The sequence below is a fragment of the Coregonus lavaretus genome, assembly GCF_964263955.1.
Source record: "Coregonus lavaretus genome assembly, chromosome: 11".
In the NCBI taxonomy this organism is placed as follows: domain Eukaryota; kingdom Metazoa; phylum Chordata; class Actinopteri; order Salmoniformes; family Salmonidae; genus Coregonus; species Coregonus lavaretus.
Genome location: NC_139998.1, coordinates 20,798,836 through 20,823,819, shown reverse-complemented (window position 1 = coordinate 20,823,819; position 24,984 = coordinate 20,798,836). Strand labels below are relative to the sequence as shown.

Here is a 24,984-nt window from a genome sequence, read left to right as displayed (position 1 = left end):
ATGGGTTGTATACAAAGCTTTAGGCAATGCTGTGACCGGCCGAAAAATACAAATGTCCGAATTAGTCTTCCAGCAGTGTGTTTCGTATGGCAAATTGCCATGATCATCTTATTCGGCATTTTTATCCGTTATGACCAGCAATCCGACGCACATTGGATTGAGTATAGAAAATCTCAAAACATATCCAGTGACATTGAGAACGACTTCTATTTCAGATACCCAAGTAAGTGACCCAAAATGATCTGCTCTGTTGCTTTGACATTATCATAATCTATGTTTTCTTTTTAAATTGTTTTTTTTATTTAAATTTTATTTCAACAACCAACTAGTTGTGAAACAAGATAGTAATATATATATTCCTAACAAATCTTTGCCAATTTGGTCGTATTATTCACTTTTTATTGTCATGTTAATGTATTTTTTTCAACGCATAGCCTAGTTATTGAGCTATCATGCTGCGCAATTCCAGATGTCTACTACAATGACCTGAACTTGAACTTATAGTTGAATAGTTGAACATTGCATATAATTATTAAATTTTACATTTAATTTGTTCAGAAATAACATGTCATGTTTAGGTGATGACACACCTACTGTCCAGGGCTGGGGCCAGAACGAATCAGTTCGATGGGCATTTGATTTCCATATTTACATTTACATTTTAGTCATTTAGCAGATGCTCTTATCCAGAGCGACTTACAGGAGCAATTAGGGTTAAGTGCCTTGCTTAAGGGCACATCGACAGATTTTTCACCTAGTCGGCTCGGGGATTAGAACCAGCGACCTTTCGGTTACTGGCACAACGCTCTTACCCACTAAGCTACCTGCCGCCCTGGATGTTATAGTAAAGACCATAGGCGGCAGGTGAGTTTGAAGTTTGGGGAAGTTCACAATTTATCCTACCATTTCTAACATCTGCATGCCAGTTATGATTTTCATATGTGCATTTTTGTGGAACAGTTACATTTCAATAATCATTGTCATGTGGTTAATCATACATATCGGAATTAAACCGATAAAAATCGAAAGGTTGAAATTAAACTAATGCAAGAGCACCAGTCTCTGCCATATGGACACATTGATACGCCATGATACATTGGCATTTAAATAAATGAGTACATGGGAGATAGCCAATGCAGCAGTAAGCCCATAACTTCCATCGTTAACTAAATAAAATACATACGCTTGAAGCCGACAAAATAAAAACAGTAGAAAATATCCCTACCCCGCCTGCCTTACGATCTGTCATTTAGCAGACGCTCTTATCCAGAGCGACTTACAGTTAGTGAGTGCATATACATATATATATATATATATATTTTTTTTAATCGTACTGGCCCCCCGTGGGAATCGAACCCACAACCCTTGCGTTGCAAGCGCCATGCGCTACCAACTGAGCTACACGGGGCCTATGTGTCATGACTTGAGCTATTGCTAGTGAAGTGCAACATTATATTAAATCAATTAACTGGGTTTGCCCTGAAGCTGTCACTAGCGAACTTGCAACAATGTATCAACTAGCCTATTCGACCCTCTTTCCAGTGCCAGTGAGCTCGGGACAGACAGCTGTTTTTGCGCAAGGGAAAAGTCTTCAGACATTTTATGACGTTTCCTCTGGATATATGGGGTCATCAGATATTATATTTTGCTCTTTTATGCCAAGGCTTGGTGATTGTCAAGGTCAGGAGAGTGTTGGAAAGATGTTTCAAATACTGTGAGGAACTATTATCATTCGCAACGGAAGTTTAAAAAACAGACTTAGTTGACTTACTGTGTGAGGTTTAGAAAAAATGATTGAGAAAATCTCAGATATTAATATAACCAAATGATGGGTATTAACGGTACATTTACTACTGGTGACATATGCAATGTATGTAACAATTCACACAATGAAACAATGGATGCGCAAGAACTGGCGGGAGACAGCTGAGCACATTCAGGAGAGCTGAATGCATGCATTCTGGAGAGAGATGCCCCATATCTTCGACCCTCCCCTTCTTCTTGTCTCAAAATTTAAAATTACACTGGAAACATATTATCTTCACAGATATTTTAGATACTTTTCACTGACAGTGTCAACTCAATATTCAGCTAGTCCTGATTTCATTTAGACAGGAGTAATTATATAATTTTGGCAAAACATAAATTTACTTTAGGGGAAGCCAGCATACGAACAGTGCACTGCACCCACTAACTTTCCTTTCCAATTCGCAAGTGGCTGAAACCAGAGATCTGTATATGTAATGACGAGATGCTCATGTCTCCGCCCTAACAATGGGAGTCATTGTCCCAAAGGCGGAAAGGGAGGCAACGAGTTTAGGTCTGCATATTAAACCCATAGAAACGCATTGGGATTATTCAAGACAGATTTTAGCTTCGCTTCTTCCCCTCTGCGGAAACTATCTCACCGGAGAAAGCATCAGAGTGAGCAAAACAGCGCCAATGTATCCGATGCTGTCTGGCCAAAAAGCGTATGACAAGCCATACTCTTTTTGTTCAGACAGCATCAGATACATGGTCTACACATGCTGAGACAGAAGGGCACTGTTTCACTCGGTCGGATGCTTTATCTGAGCTTGATGCGTCTTTCTGTTGGCGTGCATCTTAGTGTGGTGTGCCGAAGCCGGAAAACGTGAAGTTGAATTGTTCCCGTTGAGGGAGGAGCTGATTTTTTGTATATGACAGTAAAACATTCTTATGATGACTATAACATTAGTTGTCACCTTCAATTCTTGCAAATGTTCTCATAAAAATTATATTTCAACAATCTGTCTTCTCAGGCAAATTTGCCAAACTGCTAAATTTGGAACCAATCAGAACTCCCGTACATATCCCTCATATGATGAAGGCAGCCAATGGCCTGCTTCTATCTACGATGTAAACACAGACTCTTGTGATAACGCAAGATGATGTCTAATGAAGAGGAACAGATAGCTAGCTCCCAAAACGGAAATAAGATAAATATCTGTTTTCGAGTGCACTTGGAATATACAGCATGCAATACGAATTGTCTTGCTCGTATGAAGAGGTAACTCCGTTGACCATTTATTAAATGTATTTAAAGCTAGCCAATGTTACAGTTTGACTAGCCTAGCCAGCTACTGTAAATGTCAATATGTGCTTCATTATCTATCTCTCTGTCAGTGAATTGACATTTTTATAATGTTTTCGCATTATTGTATGTCTCTTTCAAGTAGCTAGCTACAAGCTTAAAGAAACATTCAATCATATACTTTGCATAGAAACCCACATTACATTATTTTTTTTTATTTTTTATTTTTACAAATGACAGCTGCATATGCATATTAGCCAATACATATAGCATACCTTGCAATACTATCTGCACTAAAAACAGTTGTACAATGTTCTCTGCGATAAGATAACCCAGAGTTTGATTTCTAAACCAGATGAGTTCTCAAACAGCAGCTGCCCAATGCCATGGTGGGCATGAATAATGTTGGATGCATTGGAATATAAGAGATGGAGAATGATAAAGAGACTGTAGGATTATAGAACAATGCACTAGACTGTGTAGGCCAAAACCCACAAAGAAAATACAACAGGCAAATGCATACAGTGCATTTGGAAAGTATTCAGACCCCTACACTTTTTCAACATTTTGTTACGTACAGCCTTATTCTAAAATGGATTACATTGTTTTCCCCCCTCATCAATCTACACACAATATCCCATAATGACAAAGCAAAAACAGGTTTTTAGACATTTTTGCAAATATATATATATATATATATATATATATATATATATATAAACTGAAATATAACATTTACATAATTATTCAGACCCTTTACTCAGTAAAGGATCTCTGCAGATCCTCTTAAGCTCTGTCAGGTTGGATGGGGAGCGTCGCTGCACAGCTGTTTTCAGGTCTCTCCAGAGATGTTCGATCGGGTTCAAGGCCGGGCTCTGGCTGGGCCATTCAAGGACATTCAGAGACTGGTCTCGAAGCCACTCCTGCGTTGTCTTGGCTGTGTGCTTAGGGTCGTTGTCCTGTTGGAAGGTGAACCTTCACCCCAGTCTGAGGTCCTGAGCACTCTGGAGCAGGTTTTCATCAAGGATATCACTGTACTTTGCTCCATTCATCTTTCCCTCAATCCTGACTAGTCTCCCAGTATGATGCTGCCACCACCATGCTTCACCGAAGGGATGGTATTGGCCAGGTGATGAGTGGTGCCTGGTTTCCTCCAGATGTGGCATTCAGGCCAAAGCGTTCAATCTTGGTTTCATCATGTTTCTCATGGTCTGAGTCATTTACAGTGGGGAAAAAAAGTATTTAGTCAGCCACCAATTGTGCAAGTTCTCCCACTTAAAAAGATGAGAGAGGCCTGTAATTTTCATCATAGGTACACGTCAACTATGACAGACAAAATGAGAAAAAAAAATCCAGAAAATCACATTGTAGGATTTTTAATGAATTTATTTGCAAATTATGGTGGAAAATAAGTATTTGGTCAATAACAAAAGTTTCTCAATACTTTGTTATATACCCTTTGTTGGCAATGACACAGGTCAAATGTTTTCTGTAAGTCTTCACAAGGTTTTCACACACTGTTGCTGGTATTTTGGCCCATTCCTCCATGCAGATCTCCTCTAGAGCAGTGATGTTTTGGGGCTGTCGCTGGGCAACACGGACTTTCAACTCCCTCCAAAGACTTTCAATGGGGTTGAGATCTGGAGACTGGCTAGGCCACTCCAGGACCTTGAAATGCTTCTTACGAAGCCACTCCTTCGTTGCCCGGGCGGTGTGTTTGGGATCAAGACCCAGCCACGTTTCATCTTCAATGCCCTTGCTGGTTTTCACTCAAAATCTCACGATACATGGCCCCATTCATTCTTTCCTTTACACGGATCAGTCGTCCTGGTCCCTTAGCAGAAAAACAGCCCCAAAGCATGATGTTTCCACCCCCATGCTTCACAGTAGGTATGGTGTTCTTTGGATGCAACTCAGCATTCTTTGTCCTCCAAACACGACGAGTTGAGTTTTTACCAAAAAGTTATATTTTGGTTTCATCTGACCATATGACATTCTCCCAATCCTCTTCTGGATCATCCAAATGCACTCTAGCAAACTTCAGACGGGCCTGGACATGTACTGGCTTAAGCAGGGGGACACGTCTGGCACTGCAGGATTTGAGTCCCTGGCGGCGTAGTGTGTTACTGATGGTAGGCTTTGTTACTTTGGTCCCAGCTCTCTGCAGGTCATTCACTAGGTCCCCCCGTGTGGTTCTGGGATTTTTGCTCACCGTTCTTGTGATCATTTTGACCCCACGGGGTGAGATCTTGCGTGGAGCCCCAGATCGAGGGAGATTATCAGTGGTCTTGTATGTCTTCCATTTCCTAATAATTGCTCCCACAGTTGATTTCTTCAAACCAAGCTGCTTACCTATTGCAGATTCAGTCTTCCCAGCCTGGTGCAGGTCTACAATTTTGTTTCTGGTGTCCTTTGACAGCTCTTTGGTCTTGGCCATAGTGGAGTTTGGAGTGTGACTGTTTGAGGTTGTGGACAGGTGTCTTTTATACTGATAACAAGTTCAAACAGGTGCCATTAATACAGGTAACGAGTGGAGGACAGAGGAGCCTCTTAAAGAAGAAGTTACAGGTCTGTGAGAGCCAGAAATCTTGCTTGTTTGTAGGTGACCAAATACTTATTTTCCACCATAATTTGCAAATAAATTCATTAAAAATCCTACAATGTGATTTTCTGGATTTTTTTTTCTCAATTTGTCTGTCATAGTTGACGTGTACCTATGGTGAAAATTACAGGCCTCTCTCATCTTTTTAAGTGGGAGAACTTGCTCAATTGGTGGCTGACTAAATACTTTTTTCCCCCACTGTAGGTGCCTTTTGGCAAACTCCAAGCATGCTGTCATGTGCCTTTTACTGAGGAGTGGCTTCTGTCTGGCAACTCTACCATAAAGGCCTGATTGGTGAAGTGCTGCAGAGATGGTTGTCCTTCTGGAAGGTTCTCCCATCTCCACAGAGGAACTCTGAAGCTTTGTCAGTGTGACCATCGGGTTCTTGGTCACCTCCCTCACCAAGTCCCTCCCCTGATTGCTCAGTTTGGCTGGGCGGCCAGCTCTAGTAAGAGTCTTGGTGGTTCCAAACTTCTTTCATTTAAGAATGATGGAGGCCGCTGTGTTCTTGGGGACCTTCAATGCTGCAGAAATTCTTTGGTACCCTTCCCCAGATCTGTGCCTCGACACAATCCTGTCTCGGAGCTCTACTGACAATTCCTTCGACCTCATGGCTTGGTTTTTGCTCTGACATGCACTGTCAACTGTGGGACCTTATATAGACAGGTGTGTGCCTTTCCAAATCATGTCCAATCAATTGAATTTACCACAGGTGGACTCCAATCAAGTTGTAGAAATATCTCAAGGATGATCAATGAAAACAGGATGCACCTGAGTCTCATAGCAAAGGGTCTGAATACTTATGTAAATAAGGTATTTCAGTTTTTTATTTTTCATACATTTGCAAACATTTCTAAAAACCTGTTTTGCTTTGTCATTATGGGGTTTTGTGTGTAGATTGATGAGGGAAATTTTTTCCCAATCCATTTTAGAATAAGACTAACGGAACAAAATGTGGAAAAAGTGAAGGGGTCTGAATACCTTCCGAATGCACTGTATGTGGTCTCAATGTCTAAATAGTGACGGCAGGGCTTGTTCAAGCTGCAGGACTTGGTGAATAGATCATGGGAGACAAAGTGAGAGACAATAATGAATAAAGATGTTCAAACAAGCACGTGTATCTCTATCTTCCGAATGCACTGTATGTGGTCCCAATGTGTAAATAGTGATGGCAGGGCTAGTTCAAACTGCAATAGGATGGTTCTCCTCACAGGTGAGTGAATCAGCCCATGCTTGGTGAATAGCACTAGGTTGATCTCTGTGAGCAGGAAACTGGAGAGTTGAATAGATAATGTGAGACAAAAGTGAGAGACAAGAATGAATCAAATATATCATCACAGCAAAGGAATTTAGTTTGTGAGCTAGAAAATGAATATCCCGACAGTCTGAGGCAGGGGGCTCTGCAATCATCCTACTCCAACTATTGACATTTACATTTACATTTTACATTTTAGTCATTTAGCAGACGCTCTTATCCAGAGCGACTTACAGTTAGTGAATACATATTTTTTTATACTGGCCCCCCGTGGGAATCGAACCATTGACAAGGATAATGCAGCATTTATTTTTTGTCATTATGAATGAAAGTAGTGGGTCCTGCCTTGATGATTGTATTAGATTTACACTACTTGTCCTATAGATTTTTGTAGTCTTAAATTATTACTTGGAATAAATAGATAGCTAAAATGCTCCTTGTCCTGGAATTACATGCTAGCTAGTGGTAAAGCATCTGCTCCTGCTAGCTAGCAACATATCTACTTGTTGTAACTAGCTAGCTATCTAGCAAGCTAACGTTAGCTACATTACAAAGGTTGCTGTGTTCTAAGTTGGGAGTAATTTTACTGCTTGCATTGATGGTATCACATTTCTATAACTAAATAGTTAGATTACAAAAAATATATATATATATACTTTACCTGATGTCACCAGCTGTCTAACACCTTAGATACGGGTAACGCGATTGGCAAATGTGATCAGCAGAGTTTTGATTGGTTTACAGTTTAGTGCTCGGCAGCATTTGCCTGTCCTGCTAGTGAACATAAAAGTATGTATTTTGAAAATGAAAGCAGATATATGGCTACGGCCCACCACCTATGTCGATCAAATAAATTATCAATATTTCAATATTTTATTTGGATGGGTAAGGAGATATGGTAGGGAGAGCAAGGCCCCGCCCATAACGTCGGTGTGCTACTATCAGTGGGCTTTGTCCCTCCTCAAATTATTCATACCCCCACCCTGTCCCAACAGGTACATCTGCAGACTCACTGATGCGTATATAATCTGAAATGGCTAACTAGAATTACAAGATTAACAATAGACATCAAGGCGGTTTGTGTGTGTGTGTGTTGCCTGTGTGTGTAGGTGTAGGTGTGTGTGTGTGTGTGTGTTGTTCAGCTTCAGTTGAATGAGTTGTATAGTAGCTCATTTCACCTATTATAGAATTCTTAGGGTGTGGATGAATTGAGCTTAATACAGCAGCAACCTGTGGTGTGGGTGTCAGTCCTAAAAACAGGACCATCTCTTATGGGGTGTTGGATGTCAGGTGATAATGATTTTGCTGTCACAGTTGTCTAGAGACCAGTCAAGCATGAGATTGAGGACTACGTAGGTCATTTATCTCTGAAGTCAGCATGGGGGCAATCTGAACTAGGAGGTGAGTTTTCTTCAAGGGCCATATTGTTTTTAATGTATCACGCCCCAGTCTGGTACAAATAGATGCAGTATTTGTTCACCTGATGTGATATAAGAGTGGGTAACATGTAGTAGTACACAGTTATGGGCAAAAATTACAAAATACAATAACAAAATAAAGATACAAAATACCATAAAGATCAATGTATCAAAATAAACTACAAAATACTTGTATTTTGTCATGTATTTCATTAAAATACATATATTTTGTATTTTTTTAAACAAAAATACATTCGCAAGTAGCCGCACGAACAGCAACAACATTCTCAGTAACGGTTACAAAAAAAGTTTTACTAGGTATGGCTGTGATATGTTGTTGTTTATTTACCTTTAGTTGAACAAGTCACTCTGGATAATCGTGTCTGCTAAATGGCCAAAATGTAAATGTGTATGTGAAAATGAACATACCAAAATGAACTGCAAAGCACACTGTGTATTGTTTCGGGGCAGAGCTCATTAGAATAATACTCACCATGCTTTGCAATTGTTAATTTTTACATTTACACTCAGTATACCAAACATGAGGAACCTTTTGCCCTCAGAACAGCCTCAATTCGTCGGGGCATAGACTCTGCAAGGTGTCGAAAGCGTTCCACAGGGTTGCTGGCCCATGTTGACTCCAATGCTTCCCACAGTTGTGTCAAGTTGGCTGGATGTCCTTTGGGTGGTGGACCATTCTTGATACAAACGGGAAACTGTTGAGCGTGAAATACCCAGCAGCATTGTAGTTCTTGACACAAACCGGTGCGCCTGGCACCTACTACCATACCCCGTTCAAAGGCACTTCAATCTTTTGTCTTGCCCATTCACCCTCTGAATGGCACACATACACAATCCATTTCTCAATTGTCTCAAGGCTTAAAAATCATTCTTTAACCTGTCTCCTCCCCTTCATCTACACTGATTGAAGTGGATTTAACAAGTGACATCAATAAGAGATCATAGCTTTCACCTGGATTCACCTGGTCAGTCTATGTCATGGAAAGAGCAAGTGTTGTTAATGTTTTGTATATTTAGTGTTTATTTAGTTCATTTAGCAGATAATTTTATCACACCATAGTGCTATCAGGCTTCTGATCCCAATACAGGGTGAAAGGGGAGCCATAAAATGTGAACCGCTATAAAAAAAATGGTATAGAAAAGTTTTTTGTATTTTGAAAATACAAATTACTGTATTTGGAAAATACAAAATACGTTGGAGTGTAGTTCAGCCCAGTGTAATTAAAATCACAAAATACTCAGAAGTAATTAAAATTCCTATTTCAAATACATGTAACAGAAATACTGCCCATCTCTAGTAGTACTTTAGGCTGTTGCTTTGTGTCCTTTTCTTAGTAACAGTAATGTTTCACAGTGCGAAGGCTACCTATTGTCCTCTGGAATGCACCAGACAGTCATGGCTGCTCATCTTGAAAATGATACTGGCGGGTTGATGCTTGTATTTATTTACAGTGCCTTCAGAAAGTATTCATACCCCTTGACTTATTCCATATTTTGTTGTGTTACTGCCTGAATTCAAAACTGATTAAATATATTTTTTTCTCACCCATCTACACATCTACAATACCCCATAATGACGAAATGAAAACATGTTTTTAGAAATGTTTGCAAATGTATTGAAAATAAAATACAGAAACATCTAATTCACACCTGTGAGTCAATACTTTGTAGAAGCACCTTTAGCAGCGATTACAGCTTATTGACTCAAGAAATTTCACTTTTTCATTTCTTATTCATTTGTGAAAATTTAAAATCTAAAAACATAATTCAATTTTGACATTATGGGCTATTGTGTGTAGGCCAGTGACAAAAAAATCAAGAAACTGTATGAATGTAGGTCCATTATCAAATCTACACAATTTCGATTTGGTTTTAGTCATTTTAAAGTATATTAAGTTATTCCCCCCCCAGTAAAATGCTACTTGAGTAAAAGGCTAAAAGTATCTGGTTTTAAATGTACTTAAGTACAGGGGTGGAAAAAGTACTAAATTGTCATACTTGAGTAAAAGTAAAAAGTAAAAGTAAATGCTATACATCAAATTCCTTATATTAAGCAAACCAGATGGCACAATTTCCTTTTTTGTTATATAAAAAAATGTTTTTACGGACAACCAGGGGCACACTCCAACATCATTTACAAATGCAGTATTTGTGTTTAGTGAGTCCGCCAGATTGGAGGCAGTTGGGATGACAACACATTATATTGATAGGTGCATAAATTGGACCATAATTCTGTCCTGCCTGAGCATTCGAAATGTAATGAGTACTTTTTGGTGTCAGGGAAATGTATGAGGGTAAAAAGTACAGATTTTCTTTAGGAATGTAGTAGAGTGAAAGTACAAGTTGTCAAAAATATAAATAGTAAAGTAAAGTACAGATACCCCCCAAAAACGACTTAAGTAGTACTTTAAAGTATTTTTTCTTGAGTACTTTACACCGCTCCTCTCTGCACGTGATCGTCCGATCGTTGGCCTTTACTGTACTTAAGTGTTATTTACCTGTATGTACCTGACAGACATTATGACTTTAAGGATGTGTCTTTTTACTTTTTACATCCAATACCCTGATCAATTAAACTTGTTTGCGGACATGAGCCATGAATGTACTGGCAGGACTATTTGTTGCCATATAAAAAACACTTAGGGGCCCAGACAGACTGTTGTGTTGGCCCAGACTAGCGGGAGTTTCAATCCTATAGGGGCAGAGCAGATTAACACTGATGAAAGCATTTGATCGCAATCACAATCACCTGCACTACTTTAGCTACTTCAATTTGGGTGTTTGCAATGGAGATAGGACCTGTTTGCATGTGTATCTTCTGCTCTGTGTTGTGATAGAAGAGGATAACCATGTACCTACATCCATCACCACCAGATTATGGCTGTGAGTCAGATAATGGGCAGGATGTACATATTCTTCTGAAATAGTTCCAGAATTTGAGATGAGTCACTGACAGGGTAAATTTATTCATCAGACATTTTGTCAATATAGTTAGATTTTATCAGAGGATGGATATGTTTGATCAAAGACACATCAAATTAATTTCCATCTCTAATTCCATTAATCGCCTTGGTTGAACTTTGATTGATATGGAACTGACCCCAACTGACCCTCTCATTTACATGACAGTGTTGATCTGCACTTCTTACCCCTTTCTACCTCTCTCCCTCATCCCCCACCCCCCGTCCGTCCGTCCGTCTGTCTCCCTCAGGTTTCCAGGACGTCCATGTGATGATCTTTGTGGGCTTCGGTTTCCTCATGACCTTCCTGAAGCGCTACAGCTTTAGTGCCGTGGGCTTCAACTTCCTCATCGCCGCCTTCGGCCTTCAGTGGGCTCTGCTGATGCAGGGCTGGTTCCAATCTCTGGACCCCATGGACGGCAAGATCAAGATCGGCATGGAGAGGTTAAAGTTTGGCGGCTTTGGTCTAACAGTGTTAAACTAGTTTTCTTGAACTATTGAGATCAGTGAATGCTGGTATCGGATTTGATAAGTGAAAGTGATGTGGGTTTTTAAAAAAGTGATATAGACCTAGTTAAAGCATCCACTTTTTTCAGCGCAGTGGTCTCTTGGAAAGACAACAGTGAATATTGTATGGATTTATATAATTATTTAACAAACTCACCCCATTCAACATCAATGTATAGAGCCCTTCTGGCTGACCATTCACTGACTATAGTATGTATAACTTTTGCATGAATGAGTCATATGTGAAAGAGTCAGTCATGCAGAACCTAGGCCTACGTCATTGAAATCAATCCATAGAATAACATATGTTTATGGAAAAGGATCATGTGAGTGTGAGTGCCAGAGAGAACCTATTGTGATGGAGGAGAAGTGGAGGAACCGGTCTGCATGTGAAAAAATCCATCATTCAGTGCCTTCAGAAAGTATTCATACCCCTTGACTTATTCCACATTTTGTGGTGTTACAGCCTGAATTCAAAATGTATTAAATTGATTTATTTGCCACACCAATCTACACACAATAACACATTATGACAAAGTGAAAACATGTTTTTTGACATTTTTGCAAATGTATTGAAAATGAAATACAGAAATATCTTATTGACATAAGCATTCACACCCCTGAGCAAATACTTTGTAGAAGCACCTTCGCCAGTGATTATTACAACTGTGAGTCTTTCTGCGTACGTCTCTAAGAGCTTTCCACACCTGGATTGTGCAACATTTGCCAATTATTCTTTTAAAAATTCTTCAAACTGTCAAATTGGTTGCTGATCATTGCTAGTCAACCATTTTCAGGTCTTGCCATAGTTTTTCAAGTAGATTTAAGTCAAAACTGTAACTTGGCCACTCTGGAGAACATTGACTGTCTTGGTAAGCAACTCCAGTGTAGATTTAGGTTATTGTGTTTTAGGTTATTGTCCTGCTGAAAGGTGAATGAATCTCCCAGTAGCAGACTGAACTAGGTTTTTCTCTAGGATTTTGCCTGTGTTTAGCTCCATTCCGTTTATTTTTTATCCTGAAAATCTCCCCAGTCCTTAATGATTACAAGCATACCCATAACATGATGCAGCCACCAATATGCTTTAAAATATGGAGAGTGGTACTCAGTAATGTGTTGTATTGGATTTGCCCCAAACATAACATGTTTTTGCAGTATTACTTAATGCCTTGTTGCAAACAGGATGCATGTTTTGGAATATTTGTTATTCTGTACAGGCTTCCTTCTTTTCACTTTGTCAATTACGTTAGTATTGTGGAGTAATTACAATGTTGTTGACCCATCCTCAGTTTTCTCCTATCACAGCCATTCAACTGTTTTAAAGTCACCATTGGCCTCATGGTGAAATCCCTGAGCAGTTTCCTTCCTCTCCGTCAACTGAGTTAGGAAGGACGCCTGTATATTTGTAGTGACTGGGTGTATTGATACACCATCCAAAGTGTAATTAATAACTTCAACATGCTCAAAGGGACATTCAATGTCTGCCTTTTTTATTTTTACCCATCTACCAATAGGTGCCCTTCTTTGCCAGGCATTGGAAAACCTTTCTGGTCTTTGTGGTTGAATATGTGTTTGAAATTCACTGCTCGACTGAGGGACCTTACAGATAATTGTATTTATGGGGTACAGAGATGAGGTAGTCATTCAAAAATCATGTTAAACACTATTATTGCAGTCCATGCAACCTATTATGTGACTTGTTAAGCAAAATGTTTCTCCTGAATGTATTTAGACTTGCCATAACAAAGGGAATTAATACTTATTGACTCAAGACATTTCAGGTTTTTATTTTTTATACATTCTAAACACAGAATTCCAGTTTGACCTTATGGGGTATTGTGTGTAGGCCAGTGATAAAAAAAAACTCAATTGAATACATTTTTAATTCAGGCTGTAACACAACTAAATGTGGAAAAAGTCAAGGTGTGTGAATACTTTCTACAGGCACTGTATGTATCACCTGTTACTGTTGATCCTCCTGGCTTGTGAGATGTACAGTCTGTACACAGTAATGGGAGGGCAAACAAAAACACATTAGTGCTAATCACGCATTTATGATACTGCTGAAGTTTCTCCGACCTTGTGGATACAGATATGATATGTGTGGGTGCATGTCTGTGTGACGTGTGTGTGTGTGTAAGCAAACGTGTACCTGTATGTGCCCGTGTGTGCCTCTGTGTGTCTGTGCAGGCACGTGAACAGATAGAGGTCTAAGGGTGCCTGAACACCTGCCCTTTTGCCCTCCTATGAGAAAAGTGCCCTTTCAGAGAGGTGGCGTTTTTTTATTATTACATTTTTATTTCACTTTTAGTCTGTTTTCTCTCTTGTTATTTAAATGAATTGCCCATCAAACTAGCTAATTTCTCATTATTGAATCTTGGAAAATTCCTGCTCCTCTGCCCCCACTCGAGCCCACACTGACTGCACTCGTCCTGCAGGCAGAAGCTACAGGCGCCGAAAGGTAGTGTAGTAGGGGCTACCTTATAAATTGCATGTGTCATCTCACGGTTAGGAATAGGGAAGCAGAACAAACACTAATCACAGTTAAAGACTAGTTAGATTGTTTCAACGGCATAGCTAACTAGCTAACTAGCTGATTTACATAATCTACATTTGCTATGATCAGCTGATAGCCCACCCCTCTTTGCCCTCTCTTTGAGCTGTAGGCTGTTAACTTGCTGGGAGGAGTTTGATTTTGCAGAAATTAAAGGCCTATGCTAAAAAATATATGTTGAAATTTGACTACAGGAGCATTAGATAATTAACTATGAATGTAACAATTTTAAGTCAACTGTTGTTTCAGGAGGTGAGGGTGCCCTTTTCACTGAGCACGCTAATATCATAATAATTCACACACTAATACCATAATAGCAGTTCGTATCCAAGCAGAACGGACAGTTATAAAGTAGGATGTAAATTAAGGGCTCTATTCAATCCGCAGTACTGAAGAGTTGAAATGTAAAGGTAAGTTACGATTGAGCCTACATGTGCAGTGGTTACCGCGAATGCAGTTTCCGCGAACGCAGGAACATTGCCTTTACATTTTTATCATGCTGTAACGCCGAACTTCAGCGCTACGGATTGAATCGTGCCCTTAAAACCTTTTACTGCAGTGGGCTAAATCAGGGTCACAAAGAGTGTTTATTGGTAGTCTTAAACAAATCTACTTTGAAACAAAAGGATACACCTCACACACATGGTTATGGGCTTAAAAATAGAAGACACCTGTACCATGTCAGATATTGAGTTTAAATATATTCCATTTTGAGTTTGCATCCCAATATTACACTTTACAGTTGAAGTCGGAAGTTTACATACACCTTAGCCAAATACATTTAAACTCTGTTTTTCACAATTCCTGGCATTTAATCCTAGTAAAAATTCCCTGTCTTAGGTCAGTTAGGATCACCACTTTATTTTAAGAATGTGAAATGTCTGAATAATAGTAGAGAGAATTTTTATTTCAGCTTTTATTTCTTTCATCACATTCCCAGTGGGTCAGAAGTTTACATACATGCAATTAGTATTTGGTACCATTGCCTTTAAATTGTTTAACTTGGGTCAAACGTTTCGGGTAGCCTTCCACAAGCTACCCACAATAATTTGGGTGAATTTTGGCCCATTCCTCCTGACAGAGCTGGTGTAATTGAGTCAGGTTTGTAGGCATCCTTGCTCCCACAAGCTTTAACTTCCTGACTGATGTCTTGAGATGTTGCTTCAATATATCCACATAATTTTCCTTCCTCATGATGCAATCTATTTTGTAAAGTGCACCAGTCCCTCCTGCAGCAAAGCACCCCCACAGCATGATGCTGCCACCCCCGTGCTACACGGTTGGGATGGTGTTCTCCGGCTTGCAAGCCACCCCCTTTTTCCTCCAAACATAACAATGGTCATTAAGGCCAAAAAGTTCTATTTTTGTTTCATCAGACCAGAGGACATTTCTCCAAAAAGTACGATCTTTGTCCCCATGTGCAGTTGCAAACCGTAGTCTGGCTTTTTTATGGCGTTTTTGGAGCAGTGGCTTCTTCCTTGCTGAGCGGCCTTTCAGGTTATGTCGATATAGGACTCATTTTACTGTGGATATAGATACTTTTGTACCTGTTTCCTCTAGCATCTTCACAAGGTCCTTTGCTGTTGTTCTGGGATTGATTTGCACTTTTCGCACCAAAGTATGTTCATCTCTAGGAGACAGAACGCGTCTCCTTCCTGAGCGGTATGATAGCTGCGTGGTCCCATGGTGTTTATACTTGCGTACTATTGTTTGTACAGATGAACGTGGTACCTTCAGGCGTTTGGAAATTGCTCCCAAGGATGAACCAGACTTGTGGAGGTGTACACATTTTTTTCTGAGGTCTTGGCTGATTTCTTTTCATTTCCCCAAATGTCAAGCAAAGAGGCACTGAGTTTGAAGGTAGGCCTTGAAATACATCCACAGGTACACCTCCAATTGACTCAAATGATGTCAATTAGCCTATCAGAAGCTTCTAAAGCCATGACATCATTTTCTGGAATTTTCCAAGCTGTTTAAAGGCACAGTCGACTTAGTGTATGTAAACTTCTGACCCACTGGAATTGTGATACAGTGAATTATAAGTGAAATAATCTGTCTGTAAACAATTGTTTGAAAAATTACTTGTGTCATGCACAAAGTAGATGTCCTAACTGACTTGCCAAAACTATAGTTTGTTAACAAGACATTTTTGGAGTGGTTGAAAAACTAGTTTTAATGACTCCAACCTAAGTGTATGTAAACTTCCGACTTCAACTGTATATACATCACAGAAGACTGAAATATAACAAAACTGTTTGACATAGAAACACTGGATGTTCGGCAAAAAAAAAAAAATGTATGAGAAATATAACATTCCACCCATGAGACCACTAGGTAATTTCACTGCAGGAAAGGGGTACTCTGTGTTGTGAGGTGTACAGAGTTACAGTGAGCTCCAAAAGTATTGGGACAGTGACACATTTTTTGTTGTTTTGGCTCTGTACTCAAGCACTTTGGATTTGAAATGATACAATGATGACTATGTTAAAGTGCAGACTGTTTTAGGGTATTTAAAAAAAATCCATATCAGGTGAACCGTTTAGAAATTACAGCACGTTTTGAACATAGTTACAGACACACAAATATCATACCCCCCAAAAAATGCTAACCTCCCCTGTTATTGTAATGGTGAGAGGTTAGCATGTCTTGGGGGTTTAAACACTGTTTCCCATGCTTGTTCAATGAACCATAAACAATTAATGAACATGCACCTGTGGAACGGTCGTTAAGACACTAACAGCTTACAATTAAGGCAATTAAAGTCACAGTTATGAAAACTTAGGACACTAAAGATGCCTTTCTACTGACTCTGAAAAACACCAAAAGAAAGATGCCCAGGGTCCCTGCTCATCTGCGTGAACGTGCCTTAGGCATGCTGCAAGGAGGCATGAGGACTGCAGATTTGGCCAGGGCAATAAATTGCAATGTCCGTACTGTGAGACGCCTATGACAGCGCTACAGGGAGACAGGACGGACAGCTGATCGTCCTCGCAGTGGCAGACCACGTGTAACAACACCTGCACAGGATCGGTACATCCGAACATCACACCTGTGGGACAGGTAAAGGATGGCAACAACAAATGCCCGAGTTACACCAGGAAATGCACAATCCCTCCATCAGTGCTCAGACTGTCTGAATAGGCTGAGAGAGGCTGGACTGAGGGCTGGCCTGAGGGCTCACCAGACATCACCGGCAACAACGTTGCCTATGGGCACAAACCTACCGTCGCTGGACCAGACAGGACTGGCAAAAAGTGCTCTTCACTGACGAGTCGCGGTTTTGTCTCACCAGGGGTGATGGTCGGATTCAAGTTTATCGTTGAAGGAATGAGCGTTACACCGAGGCCTGTACTCTGGAGCGGGATCGATTTGAAGGTGGAGGGTCCGTCATGGTCTGGGTCGGTGTGTCACAGCATCATCGGACTGAGCTTGTTGTCATTGCAGGCAATCTCAACGCTGTGCGTTACAGGGAAGACATCCTTCTCCCTCATGTGGTACCCTTCCTGCAGGCTCATCCTGATATGACCCTCCAGCATGACAATGCCGCCAGCCATACTGCTCGTTCTGTGCGTGAATTCCTGCAAGACAGGAATGTCAGTGTTCTGCCATGGCCAGCGAAGAGCCCGGATCTCAATCCCATTGAGCATATCTGGGACTGGTTGGATCGGAGGGTGAGGGCTAGGGCCATTGCCCCCAGAAATGTCTGGGAACTTGCAGGTGCCTTGTTGGAAGAGTGGGGTAACATCTCACAGCAAGAACTGGCAAATCTGGTGCAGTCCATGAGGAGGAGATGCACTGCAGTACTTAATGCAGCTGGTGGCCACACCAGATACTGACTGTTACTATTTTGACCACCCCTTTGTTCAGGGACACATTATTCAATTTCTGTTAGTCATATGTCTGTGGAACTTGTTCAGTTTATGTCTCTGTTGTTGAATCTTGTTATGTTCATACAAATATTTACATATGTTAGGTTTGCTGAAAATAAACGCAGTTGACAGTGAGAGGAAGTTTCTTTTTTTTCTGAGCTTATGTGTGTCTGTAACATTCTCACTCATCATTACTCACGATTCATTAATGATTATCTGTAATCATGGTAGAATCCACAACAATGTAGAAGTGTTTGGAAACATATTCTATTCTTATTTACAATAAAAGTGACTCCAAAATGACACAATACATTATTTACCATTCATTTTTATTGGGCACAAAATAATCTGAAACACAACCAAAACAAACAGCAAATGCATCCAACCAATTTGTAGAGTCACAAGCTTGATGTAGTCATTGCGTGCTATGAATATGGGGCCAAATACTTAACTTTTCTTTAAAAAGTATTATTATTATTATTTTTTATTTTTTCGTGATATACAATTGCGATCTTTTTCATCGCTGCAACTCCCAAATGGGCTCAGGAGAGGCGAAGGTCGAGTCATGCGTTCTCCGAAAAATGCCCCGCCAAACCGCGTTTCTTAACACCAGCCCGCTTAACCCGGAAGCCAGCCGCACCAATGTGTCAGAGGAAACACCGTTCAACTGATGACCGAAGTCAGCCTGCAGGCACCCGGCCCACCACAAGGAGTCACTAGAGTGCGATGAGCCAAGTAATTGTATCATTTCAAATCCAAAGTGCTGGAGTACAGAGCCAAAACAACCCCAAAATTGTCACTGTCCCAATACTTTTGGAGCACAAAGCACTCTGTGAACGTCGTAGTTTTGTCCCATGTCTTTTAGTGCAAGAAAGCCCGATAGCTCTGCTCTCCACTCCCACTCTCCCGGCATGGCTGACTTGAAGGGTCTGGTTTCAGACCCCACATTTGCATAGGGAGTGACGTGTCACATTTTCTGGCCTATCCAGACAAAGGAACAATTTCCTGTTTCTGTGAAACTCACAGCTGCGCTATGAAACAGGAGAATCTAGCAGATGCAACGATACTAGTTTCCTTTCGCTGTGATATTCTCAGCCGGATTTAAAGCTCTCAACATGAAAATAAATACTAAATAATTTCATAAATTCGAATTAAGTCCAGACGGACGAAATCACTTTGTGCTTAAAGCTGAAGTTGCAACGAGTCTGCACACATTTGAATGGTGTTTCTGCGCCGCTCAATGGACGTTTAGGAGAAAATTCTCTGTCGGCAGTTATATGAAATAGTGCCAATATTGTACTGTCACTAAGTATGATCATATTTATTTTACAGTTATAAGAAATGTGAAATCGGATAGTAAGTTGTTTATAATTTGATTGTTACTATGTTTAGAAAGCATTTCAGTCATTTCAAGCCCTTTTGCCCCACTTTTGTTGAATAGGAAAAAAATATGATTTTTCCTATTTTCATCATATTTGTCCTACGTACTTGAGCTTGTGTCGTCAAATGTGAGTACACCTCAGCAATGTATAACAATTTCTACCAGAAAGGTACCTTCCAGACCTTTCCAAAACTATACAACATTACCAGTCACTGTTTATGCCCATCTCATTAAAAATAATTACATTTGGGTATGTCTGTTTTGGAAAAATCTACATTTTGCCCCATCATTCAACATTTAAATGGTTATTTGTGATCATCGAAATAAAGTGCATAGAAGGGAACCAGCTCTGTATATTGTGTGTGGTTTAAATGGCCAGTCCAACATTATGTCCAAGATGATGATATATTGACTTGGTCAGTTTGTATCCTTCAGTAATATTTGTTACAAATGAATAACAAGGTTCTTAAATGATTATTCAGTTCACAATACCACAAACTATTGACCTTTGAAGATGAAGTCATTGTCATTATTTTTCTGTGACCATTTTCAACAGTATGGACAGTATCCACTTTTAGAACAAAGACAAACCCACTTCAAACATATACAGGGCATTCGGAAAGTATTCAGACCCCTTGACTTTTTCCACATTGTTACGTTACAGCCTCAATTTCGAGTCTCATCGCAAAGGGTCTGAATACTTATGTAAATAAGGTATTTCTGTTTTTTATTTTTAATAAATTTGCAAAAATGTCTAAACCTGTTTTTGCTCTGTCACTATGGAGTATTGTGTGTAGCTTGATGAGGGGGAAAAACTACATTTTAATCAATTTTAGAATAAGGCTTTAACGTAACAAAATGTGGAAAACGTCAAGGGGTCTGAATACTTTCCGAATGCACTGTACCAATCTAGCCTGGTCCCAGATCTGTTTTTGCTGTGTGACAATGACCAAATGAGTTGGCAAGACAGCAAAAACAGATATGGTACCAGGCTGACACCGACCCACTATACATTGTAATCCTGCCCTGGTTCTTGCCTTCTCAGTCTGATCAATGCAGACTTCTGTGTAGCCAGCTGCCTGATAGCGTATGGGGCTGTGCTAGGCAAGGTGAGCCCAGTCCAGCTGATGGTGATGACACTGTTTGGAATCACTCTGTATGCTGTGGAAGAGTTCATTATCCTCAACCTCATACATGTAAGTCTTTAGTAAATAATAAAGGCTTTAATATTAAGTCCTGCATTAAACCTGCATACATGGTTCTCACGAACGTCCCACAGTGATGCTGTATCAAGGTCTGTTCTTCATTGATTGATTTCTGAATTCATTTACCGTTACAATAGGATTTTATGGAATAGATGTTGATATCCACATACGAATAAGGTGGCTGGTTTACTGTACATCATTCTCCCTTACAGGCCAGGGATGCTGGTGGCTCCATGGTGATCCACACATTCGGCGCTTATTATGGTCTGTCCATCTCGTGGATGCTGTACCGGCCCAACCTGGACCGGAGCAAGCGTCTGAATGGCTCTGTCTACCACTCTGACGTCTTTGCCATGATCGGTGAGTCTGAGTCACAATGGTTGACACTTTGCACATTTTCCATACTGGTATAGATGAAACAGTACTACCATGGATCCACCCCTGCACTGTAGGAACCCTGTTCCTGTGGATGTTCTGGCCTAGTTTTAACTCGGCCATCACGAACCACGGGGATGGGCAGCATCGAGCGGCCATCAACACCTACCTGGCCCTGGCCTCCACCGTCCTCACCACCGTCGCCATATCCAGTCTCTCCCAGAAGGCTGGCAAGCTGGACATGGTAATGTAATGAACCCATATGGTGTGCATTACATACATTGGCCTGGTCCCAGATCTGTTTGTGCTGTCTTGCCAACTCCTATGGTCATTGGAGTAATGGTCATACCCATTTCCTTTTTATCATGTATCTCCACTCAAGCTATTGGCCAACTCTTCTGTTACTGTGCTCCAGGTTCACATCCAGAACTCCACGCTGGCAGGGGGTGTTGCTGTGGGAACCGCAGCAGAGTTCATGCTAATGCCTTATGGGTCTCTGATCATAGGGTTCTGCTGTGGCATCATCTCCACCCTGGGCTACATCTATATCACGGTAATGTAGAATATGGAGTCACATTAGCTTTATTCATGAGATTTCTATCTGCAACATTCCACAGAATGTGCCTACCGAATGCATTGAAGGAGTGTATAGTAGTGACTAATGACTAGGCTACTCCTATTTGATTAGTTGGCATGTATGCGTCTGTCCCATCAGCCATTCATGGAGAAGTATCTGAAGATCCAGGACACGTGTGGCATCCACAACCTCCATGCCATGCCTGGGGTCATAGGGGGCATCGTGGGCGCCATCACTGCTGCAGCTGCCAGTGAAGGGGTCTATGGCAAGGAAGGGTGAGTTCACAGGTCACGGCAGAAATGCCCAACCAATGGCCTGATATTTCAGTCTGCTCAAGTTGTAGCAGCTTTGATGCGATGAACTCACGTGATATCATTATGCACATCCAATAGTGGCACAGAAGCTGGACAAGAATGCTGCGGCAAAGAAAAGTCCACCCAGTTTTCTGGTTCCAATTGTGATATTTTCCTTAGATATAGTAAATGGTTTTTATTTATTTTTAAATAGGTTGATAAACACGTTTGACTTCAAGGGGGATTGGAAAGACATGGTGCCGACCCGGCAGGGAGGACACCAGGCAGCAGGGCTCTGTGTTGCCCTCTGCTTTGGAGTTGGAGGAGGAATCATTGTTGGTGAGTTGGACACAACTTAATGGGCTCTCGATTAGGTTGTGTGTGCGCTCTTCAAAACAGGTTCTGAGATCCCAGGCCACCATACAGAAAAGGCTAATATACCGTAAGGTCAAGGGTTTTTAATTTACAAAAATCTGGTTCACACAATCCACATGCTCAGTCCCAGAAATACAGTCCATGCTGCTGGATGTCCTCAAGATTGGCTGCTGCCACCACCACCCTTCGGTCATCATCCGCTGGCGGCACCCAGCCCACAGAACAGTGCTGGCAGCACAGAGGGAGAGGAAACATCCATTCTGAACAGAAGTATTTGACCTCACCCACACATTTAGGGGTCTACCGTTCCTTATCTGCATGGTAGTGAGCGTTGTCGACGCTGGTCCCCCTCCGGGTTTCAGTGGTGGAGGCAGCAGCAGTGCGGTGATGGTCTTCTCCCTCCAGCAGCAGGCCCAGACTGGTGCTGAAAGCTCCTTTTTCAGTTGTGTGGTAGCTCGTTAAGTCAATCAGGCCCAGGTGTGGCATACCTGGGCCAACTCCTGTCTCCATGGAGACCAGCCAAGGGGGAGTCTACAATCAATAAATTAGAAAACACAAAAGGAGGGAGAACACAGCAAACCATAGAAATCATGCAAAATTTGAAAAAAACGCACAAAGTATATTAAATAAAGCAAGATCACTGCAAACTCAAAATAAATATTACATTCAGACGAAAAAGGCTGGTCTCCATTTTGGGGAAAATATAAGGGAGGCAACATGTGACACGTTATCGTGAGGACAGGTTATAAGGTAGCTGACAAGTTAATGTGGTATTGTATTATTGTGTGGCTGGGGTGGTGTATTTGAATAATTGCTGCATGTACTTAATGGTGTACTCAGCAGTGGTGAGATGAGGATGGTGTGTTTGTCCCTAGGCTGTATCCTGAGGTTACCTATCTGGGGGGATGCTCCTGATGACAACTGCTTTGATGATGATCTCTACTGGGAGGTGAGATACTGTACTAAACCATTACAGTCCAAATGCACTCAAAGCATAAAGACTGTGAAGCCATTTTTGAGCGATCTTTCTGAAGGTGATTTCTTTGCTTTTTTTTGTTGAGAATTTGAATAAAAATAATTGTACCCCTTTTGTTTTTATGAATGTGTCATTGTTAAAGGGCAGTATGTTTTTGTCACCTAAAACACTGTGTTACCCTAATACTGTCCTTCATGGAATGGTCAATACCAATATTTAGTTATTAGCTTGTCCCAAGTCCGAGGAGGTTTGCGTATTGTTATGACTAAATGGTATTTGGTTTGTAGAGGCTAAGGAAGGATATGGCAGTGGAAAATATGTTTACCTCTTCTTTTACATGCTATTGGAAGTTCTAATCAAATCTTTTGATAATGATGATTTCTGCCCTCAGTTACCTGAGGATGAAGAGAGCATTCCACCTATCCTGGAGTACAACAACCACATGCAGAACAGGGATGCGTAAGTAGCAGATTTGTGCAACAATAAGATTATGGAGGTTGGATTGTAAGGCTTTTGTTCATTATGCATTGTGAGATGGCATGACAATAGGCCCTGTTTTTTGGTTAGTCATGTCACATGACCTGGATTTGAACCTTTTTCATATTTTCTTTTTATGTCAGATGGTCCAGAACCATCTTCAGACAATTGCTTACATTTTTGGTCTAATTCTCATTTCTGGAAAATGTTTAAAATAAAGGTTAAAATCCAGGTCATGTGACTTGATTAACCAAAACACAGGGCCCTAAAAAGCCTTTGTCCTCATAAAATGTGTTATGTCAAATATCCTCAAGATGGCAGCAGACCACTGTGCTATATGCAGTGTATGCCCACCGCTAGTGAATACAATCCTTGTTTGGCCCCACACAATACCGTGAAAATTGCCTCAAATTAGTAGAGACAGCATGGCACCGTCACCTCTTACCTTGTTCTTTCAGAGTTTTTGATGTGTTTCTGGTGTGTTGATAGGGGTGTTCCATAGCTCTGGACGGGTTCTTTCTGAAAGTGACCTTGAAGTTACACAGTACCTGTTATGCTTGGCCTGAAAATGACAATGATACTGCTTTTAGAATAGGGGATTTTCAGGGCAGTGTCTGGGGATAAAAATAATTTAATGTGTGTGAGAGGAGGATTATGTCTAATTAGGAGGAATCTGTCTATTTGATGTAAAACAATCTAGAAAAAGAACAGGAACCAACTTTCTCTTAATTCCATTTAAGTGTACTGGTCAGAAAGTATGAATAAACTGTCTGAGACCTTGATATGATGAAACCACATTGGAGAAGCTGTGTAGCCTATGTGTAGTCCTGGGCTGTACCAGTTTCACACATAAAGGTTGTAATCTTAACTTAATGTTTTGTAATTCACAGTACAGAATCAGATTTCTCTATGGAACAGAGTCAGAACTGACACTAGAGCCTGATGTCATCTCCCCCCTACACCAACTGATGGTCCGATCCTACACCGACTCATGCTGTACAGAAACCACTCCTCTCCTCCTCACCACTCTGTATACTGTTCTGTTATGTTCATGGAATTTATAGTCAATCTTTTCTACTTTACATGG

General features: G+C 40.8%; 1 protein-coding gene across 1 annotated transcript; it reads left to right on the top strand.

The window, feature by feature from the left end:
- Positions 1-24,257, top strand: LOC311137037 (ammonium transporter Rh type C; the record flags this gene model as incomplete). Its single annotated transcript, XM_084171350.1, has 11 exons — positions 1-223; positions 11,560-11,752; positions 20,665-20,815; positions 21,037-21,184; positions 21,277-21,443; positions 21,615-21,752; positions 21,915-22,051; positions 22,284-22,408; positions 23,320-23,393; positions 23,812-23,879; positions 24,212-24,257. The coding sequence occupies 11 exons, from the start codon at positions 1-3 to the stop codon at positions 24,255-24,257; spliced, it is 1,470 nt and encodes a 489-aa protein (XP_084027476.1).
- Positions 24,258-24,984: the final 727 nt, after the last annotated feature.